Below are 16,700 nucleotides of genomic sequence, written 5' to 3'. Positions count from 1 at the left end.
ATGCTGCTAATTATATACTAAAAGCACCTAATTCTGAGTACCAAAACTAAAAGGAGGAAGTATAATGCATGATAAACTTTGGAATAAGGTCAAAACAGTGAACTCAGTGCAGTGCTACTACTGCTGCTGCTACAACACACAAACAGGGAGAGGGAGGGAGGGAGGGAGGGAGGGAGGGAGAGAGAGAGAGAGAGAGAGAGAGAGAGAGAGAGAGAGAGAGAGAGAGAGACTTGTTTTTGTAGAATAAATATTTCAGGAACCTTGCTGCTGTTAGCCATGGGCAAGCTGCCATTCTTCCAAGCAACCTGGTTGCTTCAGATGTCACTGAAGTTGCCATTTGTGATATATATGTACAGGTGGGCAGGTGAGAATACAGATTTTGTGGGGGGGGGATAGAACTTTTTCTGTATGAACCTGCGAAGCTGCACAACCGATCATCCTTGTGCGGAAAGTGAGGAAAGTAGGAGAAGGGGCACAAAGTACGTAGGATCCTAGAATCATAGAATTCAAGTTGGAAGAGAACCCCAAGGGTCATCTAGTTCTGTAATGTATCCTACTCAATATTGATCCAGAGCAGAACCTCAACGTATAATTAGCAGAGTAAAAACTTAAACACGTTGCAGGATTCCTCCAAAATAGACCAGAGGCAATTAATATTTCATCCAGCAGAGCTTGACTGAAGGCAAATAAGCATAATGGTCACAAATCCAATACATTGAGGATTGGCACTGTTCATAAGAAATCCAGTTGCAGCAGACTTAACACTTACAATAACTTATAATAAGACTAAACCTTAATATTAAGCATACTATATAAAAAACACCACACCACTTGGAAAGAGAGATAGAAAAGAGTGAAACCCAGGCTCCTTCTGGCCTTACTATTATTGTCAGCATGACCTTGACAGAGATAACAGAAACAGTTTAAGCCAGCTGTACTCAGCTTCTCTGAAGGAATAACCCAAACATCACGAACCTTCTGCTTGTTTCTTTCACACAGAGAAGCTTCCAGAACCCTCTTGAATTAAGTAAAATAGGAAAGACTTTCTGCACTAAGAACTCAACCCCTTGCAATGCAGGAATCTCAGCTAAAGCACCCCATGACAGATGGCCATCCAAGGTCTGCTTAGCAACCTTCAAGGAAGGAAAGTCCACAACCTCCCAAGGGAGACTGTGCCACTGTTGAACAGCTTTCAACCGTTCACATTAGGTAAATGAAAGCCCTTCCTCGCTATTCACACACCTTACCATAGATGAAAAGGGCCTCTGCTAGGCACATCAACTGGAAGTATATGAAAAGCAAGTAAAGAAACAAAGCATTTATGTGGTAAAGTTTAATCAATATGCCAAGGGTTCTAGTGTGAAAGATTTAGGAGGCCTGCCCCATCCCCACAGCCTCAGAAGTTGCATCCATCTCCAGGCACCTGAGTCCCTGCCTACATAGAAACTCCAAGGATTTATCTTCTCACCAGACGTTTCCTTGATCTCCTGTTTGCCCTAGTGATCCAGGTTCAGTGGGATTTATTTGAGCAGACAGGAGAAATTTGCTTGGCTCTTCTGCTGACAAGATCACCAGACCTCCCAATTCCCTTACCCTCCAATTGTTCCTGTAGCCTCAGGGGCATTTCCTGTAGCCTCAGGGGCATTTTGTAGCCCCCACCCCCAGGGCATGCGTCAAGATAGCGATCCCCTGCTGGCACCAACCCACTTCCTTCCTTGCTTTGTTTAATCCTGGCCAGGTTGTTCTTGTTACAGAGCCGCTATCAGTGCGATCCACCATGTCTTTACATGAATGGCTTGCTTAAATGACTATTTACTGAATAACTACACAACACTTCAGAGGAAAAGTGTTTCTGCAGCGCCGCTGATGAAGTAACAAAGGGAACTGGGCATTCTCACCCCATGATTGAGCTGCAATTTCAAATTACAATCGCTTCCAGTTTTTGCTCTCTTCTATGGAAGTTCTGCAAAATGAAACTTTCTGTTCTATCTTGCAGATGGAAATCAAAAGGCATGAATGGAAGATGAGCTTTGGAAAATGAAGGAGGGGGAAAAGGGATATTTCTTATTGTACTCGGCAAGTATGCCGCCCAAATGGAGCCAGGCCCCTGGGTGATCATTCTTGCTGGAAATGTCTGCTGAAGAGTGATAATAACTGATGTCTACTAGACAGAGAAAGTCCCTCCAACATGTTCCAGATTCTGTGCACACAGAGCATGGACACATTGCTTAGTTATCTCTTTGTTAACCATCACTTGGTCTGACATAGAACAACTGCTGTTTCTTCCACATTTACCAGGGCTGGTTGGACATGCACTTCTTTATTCAGATCAGAAAATTAACTGCTTTAAATATTTACTGTGGTTTTGGGGTTGAACTGTGAAAGGCCTTTTCCTATTGAGAAAAAAATATGATATTGTTGTTTAAAATGTCTATGTGGGTTTAACATGGACTGGTTTGTTGTTGTTGTTGTTTTTAAAGAAATCTATGAGCCTACTCATTCATTCCTCGGCTCCCGAGAATCTGCCTAGGGTTAGACAGGGGTGGGGAGGGGATCTTGAACTTACACCACCAGCAGCCAAGTACCATTTTCCGGTCTACATCACCAGCCGCTGGGTGAGTCCTAAAGCCCAGCTCAACAGGCTCACTCCTGCTGTGGGAGATGGTTCATGGTGTCAGCAGCCCACACTGAGCACTGCTGGTCAGTCACTGAAGCTGTCTGATGGCTAGTTCTGACTGAATCATCTTTGCTTCTACAAATGTCACACAATCACCACCTCAAGACTGCGGGGCTGCCTTCCCTTTGGTACCACTCAGAAGCTCATTTTCCCACTTTGCCTCACATATCAGCCACCAGCTCACACTGCACGCTTCCTCCTCAGCTCTTCTCAGAGCAGGAGAAAGCTGGTGAGTGCATCATGCAAGGCTGCATCTATTGGAGCACAACACTTCCCTCTCACCTGGAGGAAACTAGAGGGAAGTAGGGAGCAAGGGAGAAACCATGCTCAAGGCCTGCTCCTGGTCTCTGGCTGAATAGGCTAAATGTGTCATATGATGCCAGACTCAACACCACCAATATTTGGTGCAGGAATAGAGAAGACTATGAGAGCACCACAGAAGGCAGGCACACAGAAACAGATGCACTGCTAGTCTGCTGGTTAAGGTCAGCCAGAATGTTATTTCAGTGCTCAGTTCTGAAATATAAATTAGGCACATATTTAGGAATATATTAATCTATCCTTAATTTTCTTGTCTTTTCTTATGGTAATTATAGGTGAAACAACAGGGAAGATTGGGACTTCAGACTGGGGGGAAAGCCTTCAGATTGGGGGGAAAGTTGGCAGGCATGTATTACAAATGAGTGATGTGCTGCCTGACACTTTAAATGTGGGCAGTGTATGTTCTCAATGTAATTTAAACCTAGTATGTGATCATTTACTGTAGCAACCACCAAACACTGAGTTTGTGGTGCTGGTTTTTCAGTAAGTCAGGAATGAAAACAGGCAAGCAGCATAACAATTCAAACCCCACTAAAGCTGGAAACTTGGAGAAATTTCTCATCATTATAACATTACTTCACCTATTAATAACTCTAGTTAATATTTATATTTATACTTAAACTGAAATAGAATATACTACTTCGCTAAATTAGACCCAGACTCATTATGGAAACTCATTATGGTATATTTATGAATATGCAATCACTGTGTTTTTCATTTCAATTACTGTTAAAATATTTGGAACGCTTAGCAACAGGGTATTTGTAGATTTGATTTTCCACTCCCCCCCCCAAATGTGAATGCAAGAACATACATGTTATGAAGAAACCATATATATATTTCAAGGAAGGAAAGCCTGTTGAAAAGAATGCTGATTGCTGTCTTTTGAAATAACAATGCATGTACACTACCTCTGAATGTAAAATGCACCACAAATATAAAAAGGAATTTCATTCCTGAATTTGTTATGGTTAAAAGTCCACGTTTTATATAGCAAGGAAAAAAGTATTAAGGGCAAATATTACTAATCATGACTGTATCTAATGAATGCCGGGAACTGTATGATAGTGGGAGGGCACTTGCCATGCTTTCCATGCAAAAGGTCCAAATTTCAACCCCAGATATTTCCTGGATGGGCTGGAAAAGTCTCCTTTCTGAAACCTTAAAGAGCTATGACTAGTCAGTGTCAATAGTGTTGATAAGATGAAGCAAAGACCAATGGTCTGACTCGGTACAGGTAGCTCTTATAAGACCTGTGCTTGTGGGCATAGCCCATGTGAAAAGGGACCTGACAATTTGACCTTCTTGTGGACAAGAAGGGTTCTCTGGCCTTCACAAGCAGGGGTTGCAGGGAGCTGGAAAGCTCCCCTGGGAGCGTGATAGACCACAACCAACCTCTTCCCTTGGATTTATTAGAACCAATGGAGGTTGTAGACAGGATGGCTAGGTGGACCATTTGGTCTGACCCCCTAAGATGATTCTTATGATGGTTCCAATGGATTTTCTACTTGTTGAGGTATCATTTAACTGGAACTGGCTATTATGGGTAATGAACTTTTCACCATTCTTGCCAATAATGCTTCTTCCACTAAAGTCTGTTTATACCGGCTATATCATTTCCACATGCTCAGTGGCAGGCCTCCCTCCTGTAGGGCAAGAGTTTGGGCTTCTTCCTACAGACTGTGTTGCGGTCTGAACAAGCCAAGCAGCCACTTGCTCGCAGTTCATTCTCCGCCCATATTTTGCGGCAGGCTTTTTCTGCATCTCTTATATAAGCATCTGCCTTGACTTTGGGTGTGTGCAGGTGTTTTTCACTTAGATCTCAGCCTCGCTTGTTCCTTTTATGAGCTCTACACTCTGACTTGGCAGGATTTCCTGTTTTCTTTGTGGCTCTTGCATTCACGTTGTACAAATGGGTCCCACCACCACCACCACCGTGCTGCTGGAAATTGTACGTTGGAGGAGTGAGAGGGTTGTGTGCCACTGTTCCTTATCACTGCAGTGCTAGATGCCATGTACTCAAAATCTGAAACAAAAATGGGCTTTTGTCCATACTGGTTACTTCCCTCAAATCACGTCAGCCTGACCCACACATGACATAATATGTGCTTTCAGGTGTGGGTCAGGTAAAGACGTAGCTGCCACTGCAGTCAGGAGCCTTAAAGTGGCCAACCAATGGCTATTGATCATGATAACTACTATGGAGTTCCATGTTTGGAGGCAGTGGACCTTTGGTTTGATCCAGCAGGGCTGCTACATTCAATTTCCTTGCAGTGTAAAAGATTCCCAGTATCTCCTGAATTGTTTTTCTAACTTCTCTATTCATTCAAAAATACACTATGCGTGTAACCTCATTAACTCTCTTGATCCCCAAATCTAGCAGTGGCAAGGATATTGAGTTGGAAGTTACAGGGTCACCAGCAGAGGAAGAGGACTGGGTTTCTGGCTCTAAGCATGATGCTGGTGTTCAGGAGCCCACTGAAACCAAGACTGGCAGGCAGCACCAAGACCCATAGGAACACAGCCGGGAAAATAATAATAATAATAATAATAATAATAATAATAATAATAATAATAATAATAATAATAATTTATATCCCGCCCTCCCCAGCCAAAGCCGGGCTCAGAGCAGCTAACAACAGTAAAATGGTACAATGGTTGACTTTTTTCCAGGCCTGAGGAACTGAGTGTCCCCCACTCCTACAGTACAATGGCGCAGGGAGTACACCAATTGGAAAATCCAGGAGCACAATAAGAGAAGTGTCTGTCTCTTAAAGACTATTGCTCTCCAAAATAAGAGGAAACATAGGAGATCAAAAGGTCCAGTTACAGATAGGTAGCCGTGTTGGTCTGCCATAGTCAAAACAAAAAAAATTCCTTCCAGTAGCACCTTAAAGACCAACTAAGTTAGTTCTTGGTATGAGCTTTCGTGTGCATGCACACTTCTTCAGATACACACAAGAAGTGTGCATGCACACGAAAGCTCATACCAAGAACTAACTTAGTTGGTCTTTAAGGTGCTACTGGAAGGATTTTTTTTTGTTTTGAGATCAAAAGGGTTCATTTCATTTCCAGCTCTCCTTGGAACAAGTTGCTCACTAAGACGTCTATAGGTTGCTTCATGGGATTAGAAGAGGACAACAACCTACAATGTAATAAGGCACCACAAGGATAATAAAATAGTGTTATGAGTTTGTGGGTCCCAGACTCCCCTAAATTCCTGGGTCCAGTAGATGTTAAGATTTAATTAAGGCTTGGGGTGCTAAGCTGTGGGCTTGACACTTCTAATCCCCTGGAATCAGTAAGTGTTAAAAGTTAATTAAACTAAGCTAGTTTGCCGTGAGGTGATGGGCTATTAAGAGATAAAGCCATAGCTTAGGTTAGAGAAGTTAGTGTTAGGAGTGATGTCACTGAGAAGGAAAGCAGCAAGCTGGGGGCAGGGAGAGAGAGAGCAATGGTGTCTGTCTGAATCCAAGGCTGTGACTATGGGAGAAACAAGACCCTCAATGAGGTGCTAATGCTGCGAACCCCTCCATTGTAGGCTCAGGTTATATAGATGTGTAAATAAACCCTGTATCTTAAAGACACCGCAGCCTCATTCTGAAAGGAAACATGAACCCTAGGTAAGTGCTCAGAGACTGGGGTGGTGTGAAAGGAGATTGAGGCTGCATGCAACAATATGTTCCATGTCTTATATATCTTGAAAATAAAAATCAACACTACTCTCAGTCCTTAGCAGACTTCAGTAAACTAACCTAGTATTCATTATCTCTTACATTTTAGCACATAATTACAGGGGAATCAGGCAGAAAAAAACGATACCTGTTATGAATAAAATTTATACCTGATATGAATAAAATTAAGTGTCTTACACGAATAGTTCTTTATAATGGCTGATTTCGGCAGCTGCTTTCTGGAACTCGTGCTCAATTGTCTCTACTTGACTTGTTAAATCTGAAATAAGAAATTGTTAATATATATTATCATCATTTAACATTATTATTCCATCCTGCATTCTTCCACGAAAGCCCATAGTAGGCTGCGCACATTACAGCAGGTAGTCTTTTTTAATGCTCTCATTTGCATGTCACTTTAAACTGCAGTTAAAGGAAGTGGAACATGGCCATTGAAGCTAGTAGCCATACCATCCAAGTTGGTGGCCATCACTCTCTCCTGTGGGAGCTAGTGCAATAGTTTAATTGTGTGTTGCATGAATTACTTTCTCTTATATGTCCAGAATCTTCAAATGTTCAGCTTTAGCCATATCAGAGCTTAGCTCCCAGCAGTTCAGGAGCAGCAGGAATGAAGGAAGAACCAAGCGCCCATGATTTCAGCATCATACACCAGCATGCTGTGCATTCACCTTACTTCATCTGTCATTTAAAGTGATACAAGAACAAGGCACCTTTCTACAAAACCAGAAGTGTATAATAAACATCCTGTATATAAGCTTTTTGTAAAAAGAAGTCAAGCAGCGTCAACTTCTGAAACTGATAGGCACTGATAGGAATTGGTCTTTCAACAGATTTTGCATTACTGATAGGAAGTAATTAGTACGTTTATTTTGTTTTCTTACTGTCTATTCTGGACTGATTTTAAACTTGCACATAATATTGTAATAACCTGTACTCTTACAAATCATTCTGGAAATAAAAGCCACCGGTTTATACAACAGTCCAATAAATCCAATTTCAGGAAGGATATTCTTAAAAAAATATTTTTGTGCTGTCCTATCCTTAAGGTGCTATAAATTCTTATACACTATCATTAGCTTAGGGAACATTTCTAAAAATTCAAACAATTGATATTTTAGGCAGCTGGTATAGACAAGTGATGATACTATTAACTCAGAGAGGGCAAATTCACACTTTACAGTTGGTGAGATTTTTGCAGATGTAGGAGTCACTCCTTCATCAGCATCCATGGGGCCAGTGTAATGCGCAAAGTGCAGATCACAGACCTCAGCTGCGGAAACATCTTGCCAGGGACTGCTAGGCCACCTATGTACAATGAAGCTAGAAATGGGCAGCAAGAAGGGATAGTCATTTACTAAAGGTACCCCCTGACCATTAGGTCCAGTCGCAGACGACTCTGGGGTTGCGGCGCTCATCTCGCTTTATTGGCCGAGGGAGCCAGTGTACAGCTTCCAGGTCATGTGGCCAGCATGACTAAGCCGCTTCTGGCGAACCAGAGCAGCACATGGAAACGCCGTTTACCTTCCCGCTGGAGTAGTACCTATTTATCTACTTGCCCCCTGGTGTACTTTTGAACTGCTAGGTGGACAGGAGCAGGGACCAAACAACGGGAGCTCACCCTGTCGTGGGGATTTGAACCGCCAACCTTCTGATCGGCAAGCCCTAGGCTCTAAGTGCCCCATAAATAACCTCACAACCAAACAGCATTTGATGATAATTGCTGCATTAATCTTGGCTCCCCTTGAATTTGAAACTATTTCTACCCTGATGTACTTCATATGTACATCACAGATAACTCTGTCGTCAATGTTGTCTAGCATATCCAGAGTACCTGGGTACTGCATGTACATAAGGTGTGTAATCTAAATAAAAAGGAATGGAAAATGAATGACAACTTAGATAGAACCTTCTTAAGATGATGTTAAAAAGAAGAGGACAAATGGCTTTGCCCAAACATTAATTTGCTTTGAACAATTACAGTGGGCCATACGGACAAATGATCACTGCAAATGATGGAGAAAATAAAGAAGTTTCACAGTCACTTCCCCCACCCCCAGGAGTTAATCTGTCAGCTTTTGTTAGCACACAGTGGCTGCCAACTTGCCTTGCTTCCTGCACCCTGCTGTGGGTATACTGAAGCACCTCAGATTGCACATCTCCCAAGCCTGTTGTTTTCCCCTCAGTGAAATCATTTAAGCCAACTGACTGGCAGTGGCAGGGAACAACAATAACAAAGCTTCAAAATGCCTGGACTAAATGCAACCCCAGAGAAAGACACACAAACACACACACAAACACACACACACACAAACAAACACACACACACAGCCACAATAATGGGAAAGTATCCGAGAGCTTAACATTCCAGAAAAGCAGCCATGTCAGCCTGTAAATACCTGGTTGCATATAGCCTTGGGTGCTTAGTTTCTGAGTGGAAAGGTGACTCATAAATGTTTTAATTAATAAGAGCAGTAGGAAGACAACAGGTACCTTGGACTTAGGGACACATGACAGATTAAATTCTATTTCTTTAGTTCAGTGGTTCCCAATTGGTGGTCCATGGACCCCAGGAAGTGTGCATAACCCATCCAAGGGGTCTGCAGCACCACTCATGTAACAAAAAATATCATAGATATATCAAAAAAATCAAAAGTAGGGGGTCCATTGCTTGACCTTTCAAAAACAGAGGGTCTGCATTTCTTAGCTAATTGCTTTACTTACTTGTCGCAAAAAAAATTGGAAAGCTTCATTTGTATTCAGAATATTTAGCTTATGTTTTTCATGGAACAATGATTTTTATGCTGCCCTTCAGATATAAGCATGTGAAAAATCTGACAAGGACAAAAATCCCAACCCACATAACTGTAGATTATATCAAAAAGGTATTGTCAACAGCTATAACAGAAGCGGTCATGGCGACCCTTTCGTTCCAGCTCGAACATTCCAGAGATATTAAAGATGGCACACAATGATGCCAAATGTTGAGATAACAATAGGTGAACCTTTTACATAACCCCCCCCAACCCATCTTCTTAGTAAAACCTGATTTACCCAGAGGAAAACGAAAGTACATGCAACTGGAAGAGCTGTTACGTAAATATGTATCAATAATTATTTCAATATAGCGATGGCAAACCTAGACAGCATCTTAAAAAGCAGAAACATCACCTTGCCAACAAAGGTCTGTATAGTTAAAGCTATGGTTTTCGCAGTAGTGATGTATGGAAGTGAAAGCTGGACCATAAAGAAGGCTGGTCGCCGAAGAATTGATGCTTTTGAATTATGGTGCTGAAGGAGACTCTTGAGAGTCCCATGGACTGCAAGAAGATCAAACCGATCCATTCTTAAGGTAATCAGCCCTGAGTGCTCACTGGAAGGACAGATCCTGAAGCTGAGGCTCCAATACTTTGGCCACCTCACGAGAAGAGAAGACTTCCTGGAAAAGACCCTAATGCTGGGAAAGATTGAGGGCACAAGGAGAAGGGGACGACAGGACGAGATGGCTGGACAGTGTTCTCGAAGCTACCAGCATGAGTTTGACCAAACTGTGGGAGGCAGTGGAAGACAGGAGTGCCTGGTGTGCTCTGGTCCATGGGGTCACGAAGAGTCGGACACGACTAAAGGACTAAACAACAACATGACATATAATTCAGATGGAAAGATCAATGTGCTTGAGTAAGCTGCCTTATGCAGACCATTGGTCCATCCAGCTCAGTACTGTCTGCACTAGGAAACCTTTGACCCTCCAGATGTTGCTGAATTGCAATGCACATCAGCTCCTGCAAGCACAACCAGCACCCAGGGAGGACGGGAGCTGTTGTTCAAGAACAAATGGAGGGCCAAAGGTTCCCCATACCTGGTCGACATTGACTGGTTGCAGATATACATGGTTTAAGATAGCAGACTTTCCCTGCCCTTTCTGGAGATGCTGGCAATTGAAACTGGGGCCTTTGTATGCAAAGAATGTGCTCCACAAGGCTAAGCCACAGCCCTTCCCCAACAGGAGTTTGTCCTGGGATAGCTCAGTAGGCAGAGCATGAGACTTTTAATCTCAGGGCCATGAGTTCAAGCCCCAAGTTGGGTTAGAAAACCCTGTGGTCCCTTCCAACTCTACAATTTGATGATTCTATGAAATATAAGAGAAATAAGTATGCTTTACATATCACTTACTCATTCTCTCACACACAAATTATCAGGCCTCATCAAAATACATGAAAAAACAAGAGGTTCCTTAAGAAAATTGGTATATTGTATGATTAATGTTACAATTAACCTAAAAGTTAAGCACCTGATGAGTCAGTCTAATCTATGAAGGGTTATGCCATAATAAAATTTGTTATGTTTTTAAAGATACCACAGAAAGGCAACAGAATACCAAGGCCGCATGGCTGACAACTAAATCTGTCATAGACCTTACACTTTTTCCACTGGAAATGCCTACATTTGATGACAGCATGCATGCAGAAGCTGCAATGTGTGGGGGCCATTCCTGTCAAGGATTGGCCTCCACATTCATGCCAGCCACTACTAAAAACACATACTACACCAAGTATATAAAACCTCCAGGTAATAAGGCTGATTCGTGGGGTGAGCAGCCTTTGCAAATTACAGCTTGTGCATACAGCCGCTTGCCACAAAGAGCATTTACAGTGGTACCTCGGGTTACATACGCTTCAGGTTACATACGCTTCAGGTTACAGACTCCGCTAACCCAGAAATATTACCTCGGGTTAAGAACTTTGCTTCAGGATGAGAATAGAAATTGTGCCCCGGCGGCACGGCGACAGCAGCAGGAGGCCCCATTAGTTAAAGTGGTGCTTCAGGTTAAGAACAGTTTCAGGTTAAGAACAGACCTCCGGAACAAATTAAGTACTTAAGCCGAGGTACCACTGTACTACAGTTTCCTGTCAGGGTGTAGGGGGCATTACATGAGGATCAGCCTCAGGTTATTGATATGACTGTTGCTGTTCTGAGCTCTTTGAAGGGAGGGAGGGAGGGATAAAAATGCAATAAATATGTTTACTGTGCTTGTTGACGTCATGGTGTTGAGGATCTTATTTTACAAGTAGCAAGAGAAAATTGACAATTATTTTGCATGCCTGTCTCTTTTAGGTTATGTTCTCTGCAAAAAGTTCTAGTCCGGTTAGTACACTGAAACATTAAGCACATGGGAAATTAAATTACAAATAATGGCTTTCTGCACACATTTTTTTTAGTCTTTCTGGCTCCCCTAGTGGGAATAGATTGTTTTGTTAGACATTTCTTTTAAAATGCTTCCATTTACAGCAAAGCAGAAACATAACTGATTAAAATATATTTTGGTTTGATTAGTTATTTCCCGGGAAAATAGTAATTCAGCCTATTAAGTTTTTATTTTTATTTTCCTTCATGACAGTCATGATGTTGTTGTCTGTTTGTTTGCTAAATACCTATACCACCCTTTATCCACGGAACATAGGGAGGTTTACAATGTAAAATGTTTATTGAAAATAAGAGAACATTCACCCTCTTCTGGGGATAAATAGGAATTTAGTTTACAGATTTTCCGGTCATACTGACCTCTAAGAACAGAAAGGCAGATTAGAGAAAGAAATATGAATATTTAAAACTACTTCAGTGAGAACAAAATGTGCAATTATTAATATGTGGTTTTTATTTTTACTTGTCAGCTATAACTGCTCCATCACTGCCTGTTACTCAATGCATTTATCACTCTTAATAAAACAACTAGTTCTAGATAACTGCAGCTTCATTAAAACAAAGTAATTAGATGTTTGCAGTTTTTCCCCAAGCCCACTGCTTAAACTTTCTCGAAGTGTGTTCGCTATGTCAATGGAATATTACAAAAGGGGGAGAGAGGGGCATCCAGTCTGTGCCTGCTTTCCTATCTGTCCCTTACAGTGGTGATGTTGCAGCACATAGTAAAGAGGATCTTGATCTTATGCGGCAAGAAGAGCAACGGGACTAGAAATTTAAACTACTGCAATGTGTTATACGTGGGGCTGTCTTTAAAAATAACTCAGGAACAGCAATTGGCCCAGAACAGGACTGCAGGATTCTCCACTGGAATGGAGCAGTTTGATGCCTGTGTGTTGCAAGTTGCACGGGGCCCCCATCCATATTCATGTACAATTATTGTGCAGCTTTGACCTCTGAAGCCCCAGGCAGCTTGGGACCAGGTTATCTGAAAGGTTATCTCTTTTAAGTATCCCAATAACTTCAAGGTCTTCTTTGGAGGCTCAGCTTCAATTTCCCTGTTGAATGATATGAGGTGGGTAGCCAGAAGGCTGTCTTGGAAGGAGCACCTTATGGAACCACCCTCCTAAAGTAGGTTTGCCTGATGCAATCCTTGTGGTCTTTTAAGTTCACCCAGGCTTTCTAAGTAATTTATCTAGGGTTTGCAGAAAGTTTTGGGTTTCTTGCTGTTATTTATGCATATTTTATGGTTTATGCCTTATTTTTTATTTAAATACATACTTCTTGATTGAAAACCACTCAGAGAATGTTATGCTGTAGGGAAGCAAACAAATGTCAAAAAATAAATAGGCTGTGTGTGTGTGTGTGTGTGTGTGTGTGTGTGTGTGTGTGTTTGCCACAGGATCTTGTGAGGCTCAGGCAGGTGTTTTACATCTCCTTCATTGTCCCCAGATCCAGTGGATTCCTTGGCTTTACATGTCAAGGGCTCCTTCTGCAACAACAGCACATGCTAAAATGGCAAATTCCTCTGTTCATTGCTGTATCACCATTACCACTGGCCCTGTAATGAAAGCCATTCCGTACCATAACTACCGCTGTTCAGGACTTGAAATCACATACTGTGAGAGCAGCAGTGCTCTGCAATTACACTGTCATTTTGATGAAGCAAAGCTACTTTTTGAATAGCACAACCTGTACACTTTTAGAATAGTTGCCGGTCAGGATCACAGACTGAATGATGGCGTTGGCTTTGAAATGAAGTTTTTGAATCAAAACAGAAAGGCAGCACACTTTTTTAAAAACAACAACACCTGTTAATGCCTGCATTGGACTTGTAAAATGAACGAGAGACTAACACGATGCTTCTTCAGTTTTAGAGAGGAGACCACAAGACACAATTAGGAGAGGTGCCAGATTGTGCCAAAACAGACAGGCATTGGATGAGCCTAAGAACTCTGTGCCTGGCTCCATTCAAGCTTCACCAGGGATGCCAAAGGCACTAAAATGATCAGCTAGAACAAAGGGTGCCTCTAAATGAATATTAAAAAGAGATTCACAATACTGAATTCTCTTTTGAGCTCTCATTTTAATGCATTTATTTATTATTAAAAGTTGTATCCTGTCCACATGCTGTTGCAATGTATCCATGCATACAGAATATTATCTAATCCATCAGTAGAATGTGCTTTTCTCCACTGGCAGGTTGCTCCATCACTGCCACCTCATCTCCCCTCTTTGACAAACAAAGAGCCCTATGGCTGAGTGCCTAAGATGGAAGCAGTACGACTTCCTCCTGTCTTTGGCAATCAGCTGCTAGGAGTTTTATGACACATAATGCAGACACAAAGCTGGTGTGTAGCACAGTACTTAAAAGAGACTCCTCAAATTTTGGTCACATCCATGCCATATGTTTAAAGCACATGGCTTCCCCCAAGGAATCCTAGAAACTATAATTTCTTAAGGGTGCTGGGAATTGCAGTCCTGTGAGGGGTCAACGACAGTTCCCACAGTTATTGGGGGGAAGCTGGTACGTACAAAGCATTGTGAGATGCTTTAATATATCTCTGAACGTATCTCAAAAATCTCTCTGTGACAGGGCAAGATGTTTGGAAGTAAACACAGATGCAAAAGTAAATGGCACAAGATTACGTAAGGCAACCTGAGAAGACGCTTCTCAGTTGGTGCAAAGTGTGAGCCACCAGAAACAGATAGTATCAGGTACAGTCATACCTCGGGTTGAAGTTGCTTCAGGTTGAGCGTTTTCAGGTTGTGCTCCGCGGTGACCTGGAAGTAACGGAACACGTTACTTCTGGGTTTCACCACTCGCACATGCTCAAAATGACGTCACACGCATGCGCAGAAGGGGCAAATCGCGACCCGTGCCCGTGCAGACGCGGGTTGTGTTCTGCTCTGGATGCGAAAGGGGCTCCGGAACAGATCCCGTTCGCATCCAGAGGTACCACTGTACTCCAGGTTCTGCTCTGGCTTCCTGTACGTCAGAGAAAAATGTTGTGGAGAGATTTGAAAGGGAGAAGTGGTAGATGGGAGACATCCACCTTTCCCCAGCCTTCTGTGTTTCCTCAGAAACAAGTTTCTGGAGATTAGTAAGGCTATTAGAGGAGTCTGGCACATCTGGTCCAGCATCCTGTTCTCAGAGTGCACATGGGATCTGAGTGCAACAGTACTCTCCCCCCAAAAACCAAAGTGGAATGAAATTGCTGTGGTAGTATGAATGCCCTCTATGGGCTAGTTAGGATGTAATGAGGAATGATGGTTTCTCAGTACATTAATGAACAGTTGGTTCATGAGCAACCCTCTCCCCATGTGGCTGTAAGGAGATTGGGAACACTGCTCTTCTTTCAAAGTAGCCACAGTTCCTCGTTATGTCTGTAGTTGGGGAACTGTGGCTGATTTAAATAGTGGCTTCAAATTAGCTGGGATCTGAAAGTACATTTTGATCCTGGCTTTCTCCTTAACATACCACCGTTTAAAGAAACCACAGTTCTCTTCAGCTCAAAAATAATGGGGAACTGTGGTTACTTTGAAAGCAGAAGTGAAAACCATAGAAACAGAAGAGGAAGCACTTGTGAAATGATGGCGCATGGAGATTTGCACATGTACCTCTAAGAATGGCCGACTACAGCAGGATAGAAGTTTTAAACATGCTGCTTGTCAGTGAAGCCAGCTGCTTGTTCTAAAATTAACACCTACCTTGTGTTTTCTTCTGTAGTTCGTGACATCTGTTTTGTAATTCACTCTCTCGTAAGAGAGTCGCCTGGAGTTGCTCAGCTTGCTGCTCAGCTGCGTCTGATATCAACCTTAAACGCTGCACCTCCTCCTGGAGGAGCAGATTTTCCCTCTGGCATTCACCCAAGCTTCGGTTCAGACTGGATATTTCTGAAAGGTAATTGGATTTCTCATCAAAAAATAAAAAATAAAATTCCAGATACCATCACAAGAAAAATGACTGTCCTCTGTTGTATAGAAACAACTATTCAAGAAAGAAGAATGAATTTCAATTAATTTTTGCTGGCTATTTAAGTACTGCAGATTCAGTATCTACACCTACGAAGATGCCGTCACTGTTAAAATAAATTATAAATAAATAAATATGATATTGATACCTTTGTCCCAGCTTCAATTTAATTGTCAATTTGTATAGTATTTCTGTATTTGACAAGTACTAAGCATATGTGCTGCTCCTCATCCAGACTTCCTTTGGCTGAGTATACATAGTTATTGCCAGTCACTGCTGGAATATACATTAATTGTGACAAGTCAGGGCTGAAGGACCAAAAATCAGAGGTAATTGTAAGTGTGGTCTGTATTGCCAAGTGCATAAACAGTTACAGAATTTCAAAATGGCACTGCATGCAGAGGGGCACAATGTTCTCAGGTTCCTGAACCTTAATTTCTTGCCATCCAAACTCAACATTAACAAAAGAAGCACTTTTAGAATGACGTATTACAGAAAGAATGGGGAAAGCATGCACATATTTTTACATTTGCCTCATGTAAGATAGTCAGAACATTTCTGCACTAGCTACTCAGAAAAACCAGAGACAGTGTCGTATTCAGCAAGAAAAGCACATGTATCAAGTCAGCTGCTCTCAACATTTACAAAACCCTCCATAGTTAACTAACCAAAATAACAACACATCTGAATATGAGGAGCTGGGATTTCATGCAGATTACAAAAATAAAAAATGTGCATTAAAAAGAATCAGGTTCACATATATCTAGGGCAAAACAACATTAAAATGGATTTTCTTATAACATATATTATCTAGTCAGATGTCTGACCGGGGCCC

The 16,700-nt window shown here is 42.0% G+C and overlaps 1 protein-coding gene across 15 annotated transcripts in view; it reads right to left on the bottom strand.

Moving 5' to 3' along the window:
* LEKR1 (leucine, glutamate and lysine rich 1) overlaps nucleotides 1-16,700 on the bottom strand; it is a 67,238-nt gene that overhangs the window by 26,156 nt on the left and 24,382 nt on the right. For all 15 annotated transcript variants that reach the window (XR_014564350.1, XR_014564351.1, XR_014564352.1 and 12 more), the window contains 2 exons: nucleotides 15,601-15,786; nucleotides 6,871-6,952 (listed from right to left, as the gene is read on the bottom strand). Coding sequence is in view for 12 of the 15 variants with exons in the window: in XM_083739491.1 (XP_083595617.1) it covers nucleotides 6,871-6,952; nucleotides 15,601-15,786 (268 nt within the window). In the remaining 3 variants the exon portion in view is untranslated. The remainder of the gene's footprint in view (nucleotides 1-6,870; nucleotides 6,953-15,600; nucleotides 15,787-16,700) is intronic.

The sequence above is a fragment of the Podarcis gaigeae genome (genome assembly GCF_964106915.1).
Source record: "Podarcis gaigeae genome assembly, chromosome: 5".
NCBI classification, from domain to species: Eukaryota; Metazoa; Chordata; class Lepidosauria; order Squamata; family Lacertidae; genus Podarcis; species Podarcis gaigeae.
Note: the sequence above shows the minus strand (reverse complement) of the source record. Positions and strands in the feature narration are given on the sequence as shown.